Source organism: Ammospiza caudacuta, chromosome 8 (assembly GCF_027887145.1).
Source record: "Ammospiza caudacuta isolate bAmmCau1 chromosome 8, bAmmCau1.pri, whole genome shotgun sequence".
Taxonomy (NCBI): domain Eukaryota; kingdom Metazoa; phylum Chordata; class Aves; order Passeriformes; family Passerellidae; genus Ammospiza; species Ammospiza caudacuta.
Window position 1 is genome coordinate 18,380,378 of NC_080600.1, and position 15,716 is coordinate 18,396,093.

At 45.6% G+C, this 15,716-nt stretch overlaps 1 protein-coding gene across 1 annotated transcript in view; it reads left to right on the forward strand.

Annotated features, from left to right (window-relative positions):
• The first annotated feature begins 862 nt into the window (after window positions 1–862).
• The window catches only part of KLF7 (KLF transcription factor 7), a 57,698-nt gene continuing 42,844 nt past the window's right edge, over window positions 863–15,716 (forward strand). The window contains exons 1-2 of the mRNA XM_058809370.1: window positions 863–932; window positions 1,696–1,730. Of these exons, the coding sequence (XP_058665353.1) occupies window positions 863–932; window positions 1,696–1,730 (105 nt within the window). The remainder of the gene's footprint in view (window positions 933–1,695; window positions 1,731–15,716) is intronic.

The window sequence follows — 15,716 nt, forward strand, 5'->3', positions numbered from 1 at the left end:
AAACAGCTCATTAGCCAGCCCAGACTAGCACTCCGAGAGGTCTCAGCTCACATCTCAGCCTGATTAAATGCCATGATAGATGCCTCAGTAAGCACACGTGCACTTCTGGGGACCGTCTGGCTGGATCAGCACTCAGGGGCCGGGCTCCTACGCTCTGCCTACTGTGCATGTGCTCCTTAGGCCGGCGGCTCCTGCTCGGGGTGAATTCCCATTCCTACTCCTTCCAACACCCTCATAAGCCACACATCTTTCCCAGGCGATCCTCAGCCCCAGGAACTCGAGCACTAGAAGCTGGGGAGAGGCAGAGTGTGCACAAGGTGCGGAAACGGGGGTGTGCGGCAGGCACTGCCTGCGGGGCAGCCCCGGGCCGGGCCGCGGCTCGCCCGGCGCCCACAGCCCGAACACGACCGCCCCGCATCCCCCCTCAGCGCACCACGCTCTGCCACCACCACGCGCCTCGCCGCCCTCTTATATAGCGCCCTAAAAATAGCTCGCCGCGCGCCGCCTCGCGAGCCTCGGGGAAGGGGCGGGAGCAGCGCTCCCGGCCAATCGCCGCCGGCGCCGGCGCTCCGGCCCCGCCCCCCGCGCCCCTCGCGGCTCCGCCATTGGGCCACAGCGTCTTCAGGCGCGCGGCGGGCCCGCCCCTCCCGCCCCGCCGTTTACCCTACATGGCCACGCGCTGCCTGAGCGGGGCCGCGCGGCTGCGCGCGCGGGGGGGCCGGGCCGGGCCGGGCCGGGCTTGCTGAGGGAGGGTGAGAGGGAAGCGGGGAGGGAAGCGGCGTGAGGGGGGGCGGGATGTGGGATGTGGTGTCCCGAAAATAAAGAGGGGAGGGGGCGGCGGCGAAGGCGGTCGCGAACGCGCATGGCCGCGGCGCGGAGCTGCGCGGAGCGCGGCGGGGACGTGCCCCGGTGCGGCGGCCGCGGGGTGCTCGGTGCGCGCCGGCGCCGCTCGTCCTCCTCGGCCCGGCCCCCGAACCTCGCCGTCCCTCCGCGCTGATCCTCTTTCTCTCTCTCTTTTTTTAAAGTGTGACTGAAACAAAACAAAGCCAAAGGGACGCTGGATCTATCATTGGTTGATTTTCCTCCTCCTTTTTTTTTTTATGACCAAAAACAACCCCCCACCCGAGCAAACAAACACACACAAAAGCAGAAAGAAAGGGTCTTGCTCAGCAGCAGCATGGATGTCTTGGCTAGTTATAGTATATTCCAGGAACTCCAGCTTGTCCACGACACCGGCTACTTCTCAGCTTTGCCATCCTTGGAGGAAAACTGGCAGCAGGTGAATCATTTAAATTACTCCTGTAAATCTCTTAAGCGCAGACAGTCGATGCATTGAGGCTGCATTTCTGACTTTATTTTATTTTTGTTCTTTAATTCAGGGTTGGGGTTTTTGGTGGTTCTTTTTTTTTTTTTTTTTTTTTTTTTTTTTTTTTTTTGCCGCGTGGGTAGACCTTTAAATCTCTGTATTTTTTACCGTGACAAACTGAGCAGTCCATTCAAATCTGTCTGCCTTCAGTCCTTTCTGAGCACACCCGACAGTACCTGAGATCCGGTGGCATTCTTTAGGGTTTTGTTTTTTATGGTGACTACTATTTATTTCATTTTTGAGCTTAGATTTTTTTTTAATTTTATTTTTCTTTGTTTTGTTCTTTTAAACAATCCTACTCACTTCTAGCCAGTGCTGACAACTGGCAGCTGGTGGAAATGGAATAGATCATTCTTATTTTCAGGTAATTAGTATATGTCAATAAAAATCGTAGCTTAAGTCGGAGGTGGAGGGTGGGCAGGTGCCTGGAAGCAGTAGCAGAAGCTTTAAGGCTAAGTTCAGTAACTAGGAATGTGACTTATTTTTCTTTTCCTTTTTTTTCCTTTTTTTTTTTCCTTGGAAGATGAGTAGAAACGCACACTTCTCGCTGTCTTGAAACAATGACGCCTTAGGCTGGTTCCAGTAAACCAGTGTGTTTTGAGGCACTCTAGGGTTAATATGCAGACAGAATAAAGAGAAAGATGGAAATCAATTCTTATGAATGCATTAAAATGATGACTGGCAGTGTGAATACAAGTAAGACCAAGGGGAAGAGTATGTTACAGAGAAGAGCTGTATAAAATACATGATGCACCCAGTTGTTAACTGTAAATAGTTATCAGCTGGGAAATTGAGAGAAAAGGAAAGACAGCGTTTCTATTTACGAACAAATGTTGTGAGGTAGTTCTGTTTCTTTATGTGATTTTCTGGCAGAGGCAATACACCAGGTGAAATTCTGGAAACTGGTGTCTCTTTAAAAGAAAAAAAACATCTGCTGGTGGGTAGAAATAGTGGAATGTGGCTGGGATGACATGTGGTGCTATTGCAGCGCACGGACCGTGGCACTATCAGTGTGAGAATAATGAGCCACAGGATTTCATCTTGCCAGCCTTCACCTGAGTCTTGGCTACTGTAAGGGTAGCCTGTCAGTTTTGGGATGTTCATTTGATTTTTCCTCAGAAGTGTGCATGGGTAGAAACGTGGATGGCAGAGCTGCTGGGGAGTACTCGGGCTGCATTGTCAGCCAGCTGGACGGGGCTGGATCTTCAAAGCTTTACCCGTAGTAAAATCATTCTGGCTTCAGCTTTGTATGTGTGTGCACACAAAGCAGAGCTTCATTGTCAGCTACAGGGTGAACATATTCAGGGTTTATTTTGCAAAATGACCAAACCAACTTTGCTTTATCCTCCAAGGGGGAGGGGATGCTTTTTGTTATTAATATTCAGCGCACACATCCATGATGGTCACATCTGCTTTCCTTTTATATTTTTAACATGTTAATTAAACTGAAGAGGTTAATATAATTTAATTTAAAAAATATTTCATAGGATCGTTGTTGGATCGGTTGCATATTACTAACAGTCCAAGCAGTCCAAAGCGACATAGTGTGTTGACATAGCCAGCGTGCTTCAGGCAGTGCTGCGAGTGATACTCTGTCTCCTTCTGCCTTCTTTTATGTGTGGAAGAGCAGCAGTTTGTTTTATACAGTAGCAGGTACCTACCCAATCCCACTGTTACCATTGCAGAATTTAAAGTCCTGCTCCTGGTTAAACCCCATTGACTCTCCACGTATGTTAAAAAGAGAAGCTGAAAATAATTTGCAGCATTTTCCCTTATTTCCTGAAATCCTGCAACCAGTGCCCGATGTTTCATAATGCATCCTGTATTTACAGTTTGTTCCCCTGTTGCTGCCTGGACTTTCCTTGCAAACAACAGGCAGCAAAACTGATGTGTCAGTGGTGGGAGCAGCTGAAGCTGGCTGTGCAGACACCGTGCTGTTACACAAGCCTGGCAGACCCACTGACACAGAGACCCCAATTTAGTTCTTCTGAATCACTTGCAACGTAATCAAGTACTGGGGATTTACTTATTTTAGGCAAACTGTAGCAACTTGAAGACAAAGAATGTGTGTGTTTCTAAAGGGTCGTTTAAAACTAAAGGCTACAGTTGAGACTCCGGGGAAGAGAGCTGACAGGGTAGTGACTGATTCCTGTGGGATGTGTCAGAGGAGAGAAACAGCAGCTTTAATTTTGAGTAAAAACACTGGAACAAGTCCTGCCTCTGCTCCAGTGGTGCTACAGAGGCTCCAGAGCAGTGCTTCTCCCAGGAGCAGAGCAGCGCCCCAGGAGATTACTTCAGTCTCTTAAAAAGGCACGGGTTGGGGGGGAAATAGATGTGTGGGTTAAGAGCAAGCTTCTTTATCACATTGTGAGCTCCAGTTTTGTGATTAGCAGCTACTAGTGCGTGATGTGCAGAGGTAGTCAGTGCCAGGTCCTGCTCTGACAAACGATGCTCACTGTGGTACCATGAAAGATGCACCTGCCCCACTGAAAATCAGAGCGTGCCTTGGGGTGAAATCATTGACACAGTCCTGTCTTCCTTTTCTCCTGGGCCTGGAAAACAGTCTGCTGGCTGCTGAGGAATACACAGCTGGGTCAGTTTCTCGTATTTCAGATTGTGAAACACCCATTACTCACAGAGGGCACTGACAGCACAGGCAGGTTGGTAAATGCTTGCACACAGTCAGCTGATCTCCCGTTTTCCCTTCCCACTGCTAGAGGAACATGAGCAAGTTTGGTATCTGTGCTTTTGACAATTAGTGTTGGAGTTGAATGAGTGCAACCCAGCAATATGTACAAAACAAACAGATTTTGTGGAGGAACAAATTGTCTCCTTTTGTGTAGGTTTCTGTTTTAGAAGGCAAAAATGCAAACAAAGAAACCCTTATTCCACCCTGCACATAGTTTGCATTGTGGAAGTAGAAATACCTGAAGTATAAGCTGGAAATGAACCTGTGATGCATTTGATGTATTTTAAAAACACATTTTGGGAAGGGAGAGCTTGATTTTTAGGCAACAGAAGCTGAGTTCCTCTCTGAGCTTTGGGTGTACTCCTTCAGGCAAAACATTTTTGAGGTGAGGAGGATTTTTCTTGGAGTGGGGGTGTCAGAATCTAACAAGTAATCAATAGTACAATTTCATCAGGAGAGAGAACTTTGTTTAGCTTTTCCACAAATGCTTTTCCACAGTGTTGAGCCTCCATGGCACTGAGGAGGGATGAAAGGAAGAGGTGGGCTGTGTGCATTGGGAAATGAGTCGTTTGCTCTAAGTCAGCTGGCTGGCACCTCGTGTTTCTGCCTGGTGCTTCATCCTGACTCTGACTGAACAGTCCTAGTTCTCTCTGTCCCTGTGAGCTGACTCTGCAGTTCGGGGCAGGGCGGGGGAGATTTCAGCACCTGCGTGGCTGCTGCGCTGCTGCAGGAGGACCTCTGGCCACATATGCCATTGCTCTGGGCTGGCTGTCTCATGTGGCATCCCTGAGATTGGAACCAGGCTGCTGGCAGAGGCAGCACGAGGCTGAAGGGCACCTCATTACTCTGCAGAGGAAGGAAGTGGGTAGGAGGCTGTTTTTGAAGGAGATAACTCTGAGGAGCATAGCCTGTGCAGCTGCACATGGTCCCACTCTGTGTGCCAGGCTGCGGAGAGGGGGAGAGCGGGGCTGAGGGTTTGGAAGGGGTGGACATGGGGCTTCCCTCTGTTCTTCCTGCTGGGCCTTCACAATGTCATGTAGGGTATCACTGAAACATCAGGGTGCAGAAGGCATCTTTTGTAATCAGATATGCCTCTTCCTAGGGGTGACATTTTTGACATCCCTATTGTCCTTCTCTGTAGGTCCCTTGGTGGACTCAGAACTCAGTGTGCTGTTGTAAAACAGGGGTCTGATCAGGACATTTTGGGGCTGTCTTCATATTCGTGGGGAGCGTAGGGCAGTGTCTAGCATGGCAGTTCCCATAATGTCAGAATATGGGAGCACAGAGAGCAGGTGGATGCACAGAGTCATCCTGTGTAGCTGATGCAGCTGTATAAAAGCAGCAGGGCTTAGGTGTCAAGCCCTGGTTTATTCTGGAGGAGATAGCCTTTCCCACGTGTCAGCAGGCAGCACAGGTCTAATTGGCTGGCAGAAGTGGAAATGGCATTATATTGTTTGCTGATAACCATTGCCTGATAACATTTCCTTTTGCCTTGGCTGACCCAGCTGCTCTCAGCTGCAGCAAACAATGATCCTTTCAAGAAAGATGCACATTTCCTGTAAAGCATAGGATCGAGGAAGCCTTTGTTTTTCTGTTGATCCTTTCATATAGCCTTCTTTGCCTGTTTTCTTCAAGCCTCAGTTTCCCTCTTTCTGAAGTGACTGACAACAGCAATGCTAAGGCCTAATGGTTTTTGTGGCGCTCAGAAGGCTGAGTTTTGACTCATCCTGGAAGAGGGCTTTGAGATACCTGTGCTGTGTGAGAGCAGAGTATCCCAGGGTGACTAATCTAGTAGAATTCTTATATCTTAATGCTGACTTTTGCTTGGCAGATGGGGTCATTTTCAGGCCTATAGGAAAAATTTCCGCTCCTACTGGAAAGGAATAAATCACACTGAAGAACATTCCTGCCTCCCCATCGTCTCCATTGTTCTAGTTTAATGGCATAGTTGGCCACTACATAAACTAAACCATCTCTTTTAATATTGCTATTTCATCTTGGTTCCAGTCACAGTGTAACACATTTCTTAAGTTGTTATAGTACATCATGCCTCTTGGGAATAACTTTCAGAAATGGTTGACTTCCAAGAACAGCCACATGTGTAATGCAGTGTATTTCAGACTCTGAACGCTGCTCCATTTATACCTGCAGTCCCTCTGCTTGCTCCATGTGCTGAAAGCATGCTCCTGTCACCTTACAGAAAGAATAGACAAAGAGAGGAAAGACAAACTTGAAACTGCTGTCTCTGTTGTTACATGATTTCTTAATTATAGAATATATTGTTAAAAGTGATTATTTTTTGGCATTCTGAAAGCATAGAGTCCTGCAATCCACGTTACAGGTCTTAAAATAGCAGATTATGTGAATGACTTGTCTCAAGTGATTTTGAAATGGGGTAAATACCTTTAAGCAATGCACAATCATAATGTGGGTACTCAGCTAGAAAATATTTTCTCTTACTTGTTTGGGATGCTTAAATCTACCCTTCCCCAAGCCTGTACATTTCTGTATGTCCTGCTGAATAGGCAGTGCATAAATTAGAATAGGCTTCATGAAAATCATGATATATAGTTAGTCTGCAGTGTGGTACTTCCATGTAGAAGTGGCAGAATGTGTTCAGTTCCAGATAGTAATTTCATACTTAAGCTTTTCAGGGTTGAGGCAAATGGTATCTTCTGGATATTGTTAGGGGATATTTTGAGGGTTTGTCAAATGATTCTCCACTGAGAAACATCCAGTGTGTTGTTTCTCCATTCTGAGTTAGGAAACATTATAGGGAAGCAAGAAGGAAGCTGCTTCTCTTTGATTGCAGCTGCGTGTGAACGACCTTGATTGCAGTTGTCTCAATGAAACAAAGGGATTTTGCTCACTGACTGAGCAATACTGTTGTTTAGTACATTAAGCAATGGGTTAGTAGTACACCTTATCTCCTATCAAGTTTGTCACATTTTGCAGAGGGAAGAAAAATTGTAGACTTTTGATAATCATGCTCAAAACCTCACTAAAAGTTATGCCCAGGCATTGGTAATTGATGGTGGTTTTCTTTTTTGATACTAAAGCTGAATTTTTGGAGAGCTAATAAAGGTGTTTTTAAGAGTAGTCCTGAGTTCCTCTTTCTGCTTCCCTGGACTCTCAAGTACCTCCTGTCCATTCCCTACATTTACAATGTCCCCACAGTTTCCAAACTCCTGGCAGCAGTCAGGAGCTGGGAGTGCCATTTTGGTGGTGTCTTTCAGACTGATGTTGCAGGAATCACTCACCTGAATTACTGAATTTCTTCTCCCCACATGATCCTTTTTGTACTGTGGGTGCTTCTGCCCTGGCCAAAATTAGTGTGGATTCACTCAAACTGCAGAGTTCAGTGGATTCTGTAGCAAGCAAACAAAACAAACCTGCCAGGAAAAGAGCTTCCTCCCAACATTGCCACTGCCAGTTAAAAAATTGTGCCTGGTTCCCATGACACTGAGATGGTCTTTAAAGTCACAGACCTTTTATTTTTTAATTTTATATTCTTTATACTTTCTTTGCATTTGAGGCACTGAGGACTTGTTTTGTTGTCTTTTGTTTTTAAAAAAAATCCCAAACATCCTGGGATTTCTGACTCTTCTTGATTCCAGCAGCATTGAGAAAATGCAAGTAAGTGGCATTTACATGTGTGTACATCAGAAAAAACTTTGGTCACCAGGCTGTGTTTACCATTCCTGCTCTGGCAGCAGCTGGTGAGGAAGACTGCTTGGCTGCTCAGGTTGTTAGGCTGCCTGTGAGAGTAAGCTGCCTGTGAGTTCATGTTTCAGCCTTTATGCTCAAAGGTAGTGAGACATCTTGGATTTAATCAGGACACCAAACCTTTGCTTCTCAGTTCTTCAGTTACAAGATGCGTCGGCAGCTCTTGTGTTCTGTTTTGCTGCTCTGGGGATCCCTGCTCTGGTTTTGTTTGTTTGTTTGTTGGTTTGTGGTGCTTAGGCACAGTGCCTGGGCCAGAGGAGGGTTATGTGAGGCCATGGGGCCGTGGGCTGCTGTGGGCCCAGATGCTGCCACAGCAGCCACCAGGGCAGCTCCCGTGCAGAGGAGCCGTCGGTGGGGTGGGGAGTTGCCTCTATGAAAAAATCAAAAGGAGATTCTGAAAGGTAAGCTTAAATGCCCCTTCCCAGAGGTCTGGGTTGTCTTTGTGACAACCTGTGTGTGGCACTGATTTGACCCTTCTCAAATCTTTAATAGGGGTTGGAGTTGGGTGTAGGATGGTTGGGCAGAAGGTATTTAATTTTTTTTTTCTTTTAAAGGTTTAATATATCAACTCTGATTTAGTAAGCTGCTCTGAAGCTGATAATCCTTTTGAAGTAGGTACCCATCCACTCCCTGTTCTTGCATGTGAAGGATCTTTTCTAATCCAAAGCATTTCCACTCAATGTAACTGTGTATTCATTACCTGTGTTACTTTTTGGGGAGGTGTTAAGAGGTGTGTAGTGTGCTGTACAGTACACACCAGAGAGTCCCAGTCATTTACACAGGGATGTTTACATCATTTATGCTTGCTGAAGGCCCACCAACCATACTTAAATAAGTGTCATTCTGGTTTTGATCATGATGCTTACAGGCAGCGTGTCACGTGTCCTAATCCTCTTGTTATTTCCCAGTATTGTGGACCTGGGTGCAAAGCTGGAGTTTAAATCATGCATGGGGTCAACAGCTCATACTCTGCAAGGGAGAGAGAGGTAGACAGTGACACAGGGCAAGCCTGGGAGACAGGGTGATTTATGGGAAAAGATGTGAAGGAGAAGGACCCTGGTTTGTGAGAGGCTCTTCTGAGACATTCCAATTAGAGTCCTGATTTACAAATCCTGCCCTTTAAACCTGTAGCCTCAGAAGGTCAGTTTTAAAGGGATGCTGACATAGGGTTGATGTTTGACCATAAAGGACCTTTGTAAGGTAGCATATTCTGACAGAGACTGCAGTCAATGGGAGTATCTCCACCTAGATAATCCAAAAAGCCCTGGAAACGGGGTTTGTGTTTTTTGGACAGGATTATCTAGCCCACCTTCTGCCTTGCAGCTCTGTCACTGCAGCCTTCTTCTGGTACCATTGAAGTGACTGGAAATGACAGTGAAAATAAATGTTTATTTAGATTGTGCAGTGAGGAAAAAGGCATGTGTCAGGACAACTAAATTAGATTTAAAAAATGCTTTCATTACTAGTAGGCTACTATGGTGTTAGGCATTTGGTTTTAATCCCGACTCTCGAGTGGGCAAAGTCCACTTCCGTGCATAAGGAAAGTTCTTGGGTTTTGAACATTTGCAGTTTCTGCTGACTTGCCTTGCTCCAGCCCAGGAGGGGAATCAGCATTGTGCTGAATTGCTTTGTGCTGGTGGGGGTGAAGTACGACTGCCTTTAATCGCCTGCCTTTGTTTTCCACCAGGGCTGGATGGAAAACAAAGGTTCTAGTTATCAAAGGCCACGGTGAAAATTGTTCTTTGGGTGGCAGAGTAGGAGGGGGTGAGAGGTGCTCTTGTCTACTTGTTTTTTACGCCCAAAACACACATCACAGCACTTAGGTGTGAGACCCAGATTTGAGTCACTGTGTGGCTTGATTCAAGTCTGCCCTTACAGATTACGTCTTGGATGTGTGACATTTCAGTGGATAACACGTTGACTCCAAAATGAATATATATTCCAATAAAAGATCGGGCAAAACTGTATTTTCTGAGAATGTTTGGTAGAAATCTTTCAATGAGTTGTACTTACTAGAATTTCCTGAGGGCCTGGCACTTTTCAGTGTGAGAGACTTAGTTTGGGTGACATCTTCCACTTTTTTGTCAATTTTAGCTTTTCATTTCAGGTCTTGCACCCCTAAAAGTTGATTAATTTTTCCCAGCTATTAGTAATTTGGTTAGTCAAAGGTATCCAGACTCTCTGTGTGACTGTTGCATCCTTGGAGAACTGCATCCATAGCATTATGTGGTGTTGTGGGCAGTATCTGGATACTTCTGGTCTCTTATCTGGGTGCGTGCTCTCCCTTCCTCAGGGCAAGGCCTGTTGATACACAAGATGCACAAAAGCAGTACAGTCACACTGTTCCCTGTCTCCTGGCAGCTGCTGCTCTCTCCCCTCTCCTTTGCTCAGCTGCTGCTGAGGTGCTGTGCTGGTTTGGAGTCAGTGCAGTCGCCCTGCCTTGGCACCTCTGGCTTACTGCTGGATTCTGGATCGGAGGTGCCCACATCCCTGGGTGCAGGGTGGGCTGAGTGGCTCAGGGGCTTTGGGGCTTTGTTCTTTTCCTGTGCAGTGGTTTGAAGTGTGCCAAGCCTGCAGAGCTTGCTGCCTGCTCCAAGCTGGTGAAAAGTACTAAATAATTCTTGTTGGGGTTTTGTTTTTTCTTTTTTTTTTCTTTTGGCCTTCCCTGTCAGCCTGGAAAATTTGTGCTGCTTTGAAGAAAACATTTTGCTCATCTGCAACCTACTACAGCTGCTGTGTGAGTAATTAAGTATGGAAAGGAGGAAGGCAGAGGGGAGAAGAAAGATGGGATCTAGTGTTTCATATGGAAAGCATCAGGCCAGAAGTGGCTTTGTTTCTGACACGTGGACGGTGGAGAGGCTGCATTTGCTGCACAGTGGAAAATCAGTGCTAGTGGAAAAAACCTCCCTCATTAGTATCTAGATCAGATGGGGATGAACTTCAGTGTCTCTTGTTTTTATTTTTAAATTTGTCTACATTTTAAGGTAATAAGGGAGAAGCAAAGAACATTGGACTGATTTGAGAATACAGTCAGTTTGGGTAAAATACCTCTTTTCTGGCTCCACATGATGCTGCTGTCCCAGTTCATTCTGATGGTGTGACAGTCCTCCCCCAATTGTTCATAAGCTATGCCAGCACCTCAGAATGGTTGTGATCATCTGAAGGTTGCTGTCCATCAGATCCTTACCAAGGTACGTGTTTTTTCGATTTGTTTTTGCATTTTGATCTCTCAGAGTAGTGTTAATTATGTTCGTAGGCTTTCCTGGACAATCGAGGAAACTGGGAGCTTGGCTTTGGTGCTGAGAAAGATGGTTCTGGTGTAAACAGAAGTCTCTGAGAGTTGGGGTTCTAAGAAACCTGTGAAAGAGCAGGGGGGTTCAAGTCAAATAGGGGGAGTAAGGCATGTTTCTGTCTGGTCAGACCAGAGGAAGAAAGCATTCAGACTTTTGGAGGTCTCCAGTATCTTGGAGGACAAGGCAGACTGCTTTAAGTGATGTGACCCACTGGAAGAGCTTGTAAGGTGCTTTTCTTTTAGGGTTGAGAATTTCAGGGTAAGCGGATGTCACCTGGAGAAGTTTCCTACTTTTGGCTGCAGGAAAACAGTGTAGACTTCCTTACTGGTACTTCTCTTACCTCTTCTATGTTTTTAAAGCACAAAGAAAGATTCTTGTAGGCAGTGTTTGAAAATGGAAGGACCTGGTTTCACCTGAAGGGCTTTTTTAGAGGAAATGAGTCAGTTAAGGTCAGTGGGAGCTTTGGTGCTTGTTACACTGGTTACAGATTGAAACCTTCCAGACTCAGGCTAAAATACCTGGATGAAGTTGTGTGCTTAAACCCCCTCAGAATCTGGGGATTTAAAAGATAGTATGAGGGCCTTGGCACCACACTGTACTTCTGAGCTGGCTGCAGAGCTCATGCTTTCTCTTCAGGCAGTCTTGATTTCCTGCTCACTCAAGACAGTTTTCTGTTTTCTGGGAGTGATTCCTTTATTAATCTTTCTTGGATTCTGGCAAATAAGTTTCAGGGTGCCCAGTTTAAATACTCCTTACTGAGTGTGCCTAGCTTGTCTTGGGCTTTTTTGAATTCTGGTTTATTCATGTTTAAAACATGAATAAACCCCAGTAGTTTGAGGGAGAACAGAAGAATTCTAGTGTGGAGTTGCTTTTTGGTGTGAGAGACTTGGTAGACAGGTGACTGTCTGGGTGACTTCCCAGCTTTGTTTCTGAGGGCTGAGAATGCCAGTAGGTGCAGAGAGCTCTACAAAGGCTGCACTGGGATTTCTTTTTCTCACATGAGAAGTGTATTTCTTATAAGAATACATTTGAGGGAGAGCAAGGGAAGCAAGTTGTGAGTGGCTTCTTACTCCCAAATACCTCAGCTGCACGCTGAGTGGTTGTTCTAGGTTGAAGGCTTCTCCTCACTGGGACTGTCTCATGTGAATTATTTCATGCAGTGAGTGCTATGCCATAAACCACTCAGTCAGTTTTGTTTGAGCAAGCTGCATCTCTGGTCAGGTGATGTTCCAGTATGGTGTAAGATGGGAATTTCTGTCTCATTTCAATTTCTTTAAGTAGAAAAGGTCAGGGAGACCTTTGGCATTCAGTTGTGAATAGTTTTTCTCTTTGTAAACGGAAAGAATAGTATCCACATCACATTGGGGATTTCACATCAGTCAGTGAGTGCAGATCTGCCAAAGTTACAGTGAATTTATACTGGCCTAGTGTCCACAAAATCACTTGACACCTTTCAGAAGAATAGATTATACAAATCCCAGATCTTGTCAGGACTTGGACTAAATATCAGGATGTGGGCAGAAAACAGCACACCCATGTTAATGATCTGATTAAAACATTCTTGCTGCTCCATAGCTCTCATAAATGTATTTTCACTGGTGTTGGGGAGGAGATACTCTCAAGTGCTGTAATGAGAGTGCATTTTTTAAAATATTGCACAATAGGCCACTAAGTTGTGCTGTAGCTATATTGACTTACTCTGTTTTATAGTGAGCATGGCCTTAGGCATCCTATAAATACCATTTCTCCCCCGACCTTCAGCTAATAAATAATGGAAACTGTACAGAAAGAAATTTTCCTTCCATGAAGGAATGAGAGGTCCTGAGCTGCCCTCTATAAAACTGAAGGTGAAGCATGATTTGTTTTCACTGGTTTTATAAATGAAGAAAATGTGGGTGTGGGAGGGAACTAGAAAATGTCTCTAAGAGCTAAATGTGGCCTCCCCAACAGTGCAAGGTAGGATAATGTCTGGTGTAGGCACAACTTCCCCCAGGACAGTCATACCCATCTGTGAAATGATGACAGGTGAGAGAAGTCTCTTGAAAGTCTCAATGCATGGATAGAAGGAGGGTTCCCATTCTGATTTTTTCCCATTCTGAAGGTTCCCAGACTTTCATATCTAACAGGGGAAACCAACCTGAAAGTGGTTGTGAGTGTTCAAGGGAGCTCTTTGTGCTCTTCAGTGAACTATGTCATCCAGAGGTGAGACTAAATTACCAAAGTGGCCTTTTGTGACATTAAAATCCACTTCTGTACACAAGTCCTTTTTGAGGCCTTTTTGCTCTGTTTTAATGATGTTGAAATGCTGCAGTATAAATGTGAGTCATGAAGGGTCCCTCTGTGTGCACACATGGATGGCCAGACACGTTTCATTTTGAGAACCCATCACATGTATGCTCTGTGTCAGGTTGGAAATGTGTCTCACAGGAGAGACCAGGTTCATGGAAGTGGGGTCTTCCTCCTCCTCTGGCTGGAATCCAGCGTGAGTCTGTGTCATGTTATGTTATATCATGGGGAAAAGGACACATTCACACTGCAGCTTGGTCTTTAAGGTTAGAGAAGGGTCAGAGAAGACCTTGTGTTCAGCACATGGGTTTTACTGGCTGATTTTGAAGGCAAATGCGATTCAAGAGCAGGGTGCACATGATTAGAAGCATTTTTGGTCTGTCTTTATCCAGCAGCAATAAACTGCATATAAGCAGATCTCATCCAGAAAAAAAACAAGCAAATTCTGGAAATTGGCATTGTTAGATCATGAAATTCTGCCCAGGTAGCATTTCTTAATGTATGCCTCAGTGGTGCTTTCCAATGTCCTTTGAAATCTACCTGGTGTGAAGCCTTGTATTCCTTGGAAGCCCGTGCTAAAACCTGATTTAGGGGAGGAATACCTAACAGACTCTTGTCTTTTGCTGCCCAAGTCTTTTCCCTCACATATTCTCTCTGTTCTCTGTGCGCAAGTCTGTTGCTTTGTTTGGATTCACTGTGTTTATAGTTGCACAAAGCTGTGATGCTTTTTCCCATCATCATCTATATCACCTATTTAATGGATTTTTTATCTAAATGTGAAACGAGACCCCTGCTCATTGACTGGAGATTACAACTCTGACTGCAGAACAGATGTGATAAATAGTAATAAAGGTGCATGTCCCTTTGAGTTTTTTCATACTTTCCATCTCTCTGTTCCCTCCAGTTTTCCTATGAATCAGATGCTTAGAATGTGTCCTCAAAGCTATATTGGTCTTCTCTGTCTTATCTGTTCTAGGACTCTTGTCAGCCTTACTGGATCTCTGTTTTGTGTTAAGTGTGTATGTTGTGTTGCCGTTTCTTCCATAAATGCCTTAATTTGTGTTTTTCCAAATTCAGTCTCAAGGATTTATTTCCTGCCACTATGTGGTTTTCTTTATAAACTGCCTCTTTCTGCTGGCATCACAGAAAAATGTAGCATTTCCTCCTTAAGCCCTTTTCCCTGCTTTTCTTCACAATCAGAGCTTTTTATGAGTTTCCTTAGTTTTCCAATTTGTTTTTATTAAGCATGTTTTAATAACAAGGGCTGTGATCCATCAGAGTAAAGGGAAACAAAAAAATGATGCCAAATTTGTGTTTGTTTGTTTAATGAAACAGACTTTAAATGGGATGAAGTCAAATTGGTGTTGATGACTTGACTTGATGGTAGCTGGTTCTAAGTGCTGGATTTTGAGAGTGAGTCATGAAAGATCTCAGCATTTCAAAGAGCCTAAAAGCACAAATATAACTGTGGGGTGGTATTAGTATTGGGAAAAGCTGTTGGGGCTGCTGTGCATTGTTGACCTTTGTTTGGGAAAAAGTATCTGTGTGCTGGTTAGTTAGTTAAACACCACTGGCTTTGTGGTTGATGGATGTGAAACAGTGTTTAACCTGGACCACAGTTGAAGAGTAAAGGCCCCTTGAATTTGGGTGCCCACCCAGCACACCTCTACCCTTCTCTTCACAGAATGACAGAGTGGGTAAGGCTGGAAGGGACCACAGTCTGTCATCTGGTTTAATCCAGGGCCATCCTGGACCACACAGCACAGGACTGTGTCCAGATGGTTCTTCTCCAGTGAGGGAGGCTCCACAACTCTGAGCTCCCTCAGCCTTTCTTCATAATAGAGATGCTCCAGTTCCTTGATCATCTTTGTTGCCACCCTCTGGGCTGGCTCCAGGGGCTCCCTGCCTCTCTTGTGCTGAGGAGCCCAGAACTGGACACAGCACTCCAGATGTGCCTCACCAGGGCTGAGCAGCGGGGCAGGATCACCTCCTGTGACCTGCTGGCAATGCTCTTCCTAATGCACCCAGGATCCCATTGCCCTTCTTGGCCACAGGGGCTCACTGATGGCTCAGGAACAGCTCACTGTCCACCAGGACCCCAAGGTCCTTTCCCACAGAGCTGCTCCAGCAGGCAGTCCCCAGCCTGTGCTGGTGTGTGGGGCTGTTCCTTCCCATGTACAGGACCTTGCCTTTGTTGAACTTCTGATTGTTCTTCACTGCCCAGCTCTCCAGCCTGTCCAGGTCCTTCCAAGGGCTGCACAGCTCTTCAGAAAGGGAGTTGCTCCAATGTGGGCAGGGAGCAGCCTGCCTGAAATGCTGTGTGGTCAGTAGTGGGGTCCCACTGTTGTCTCTCTGG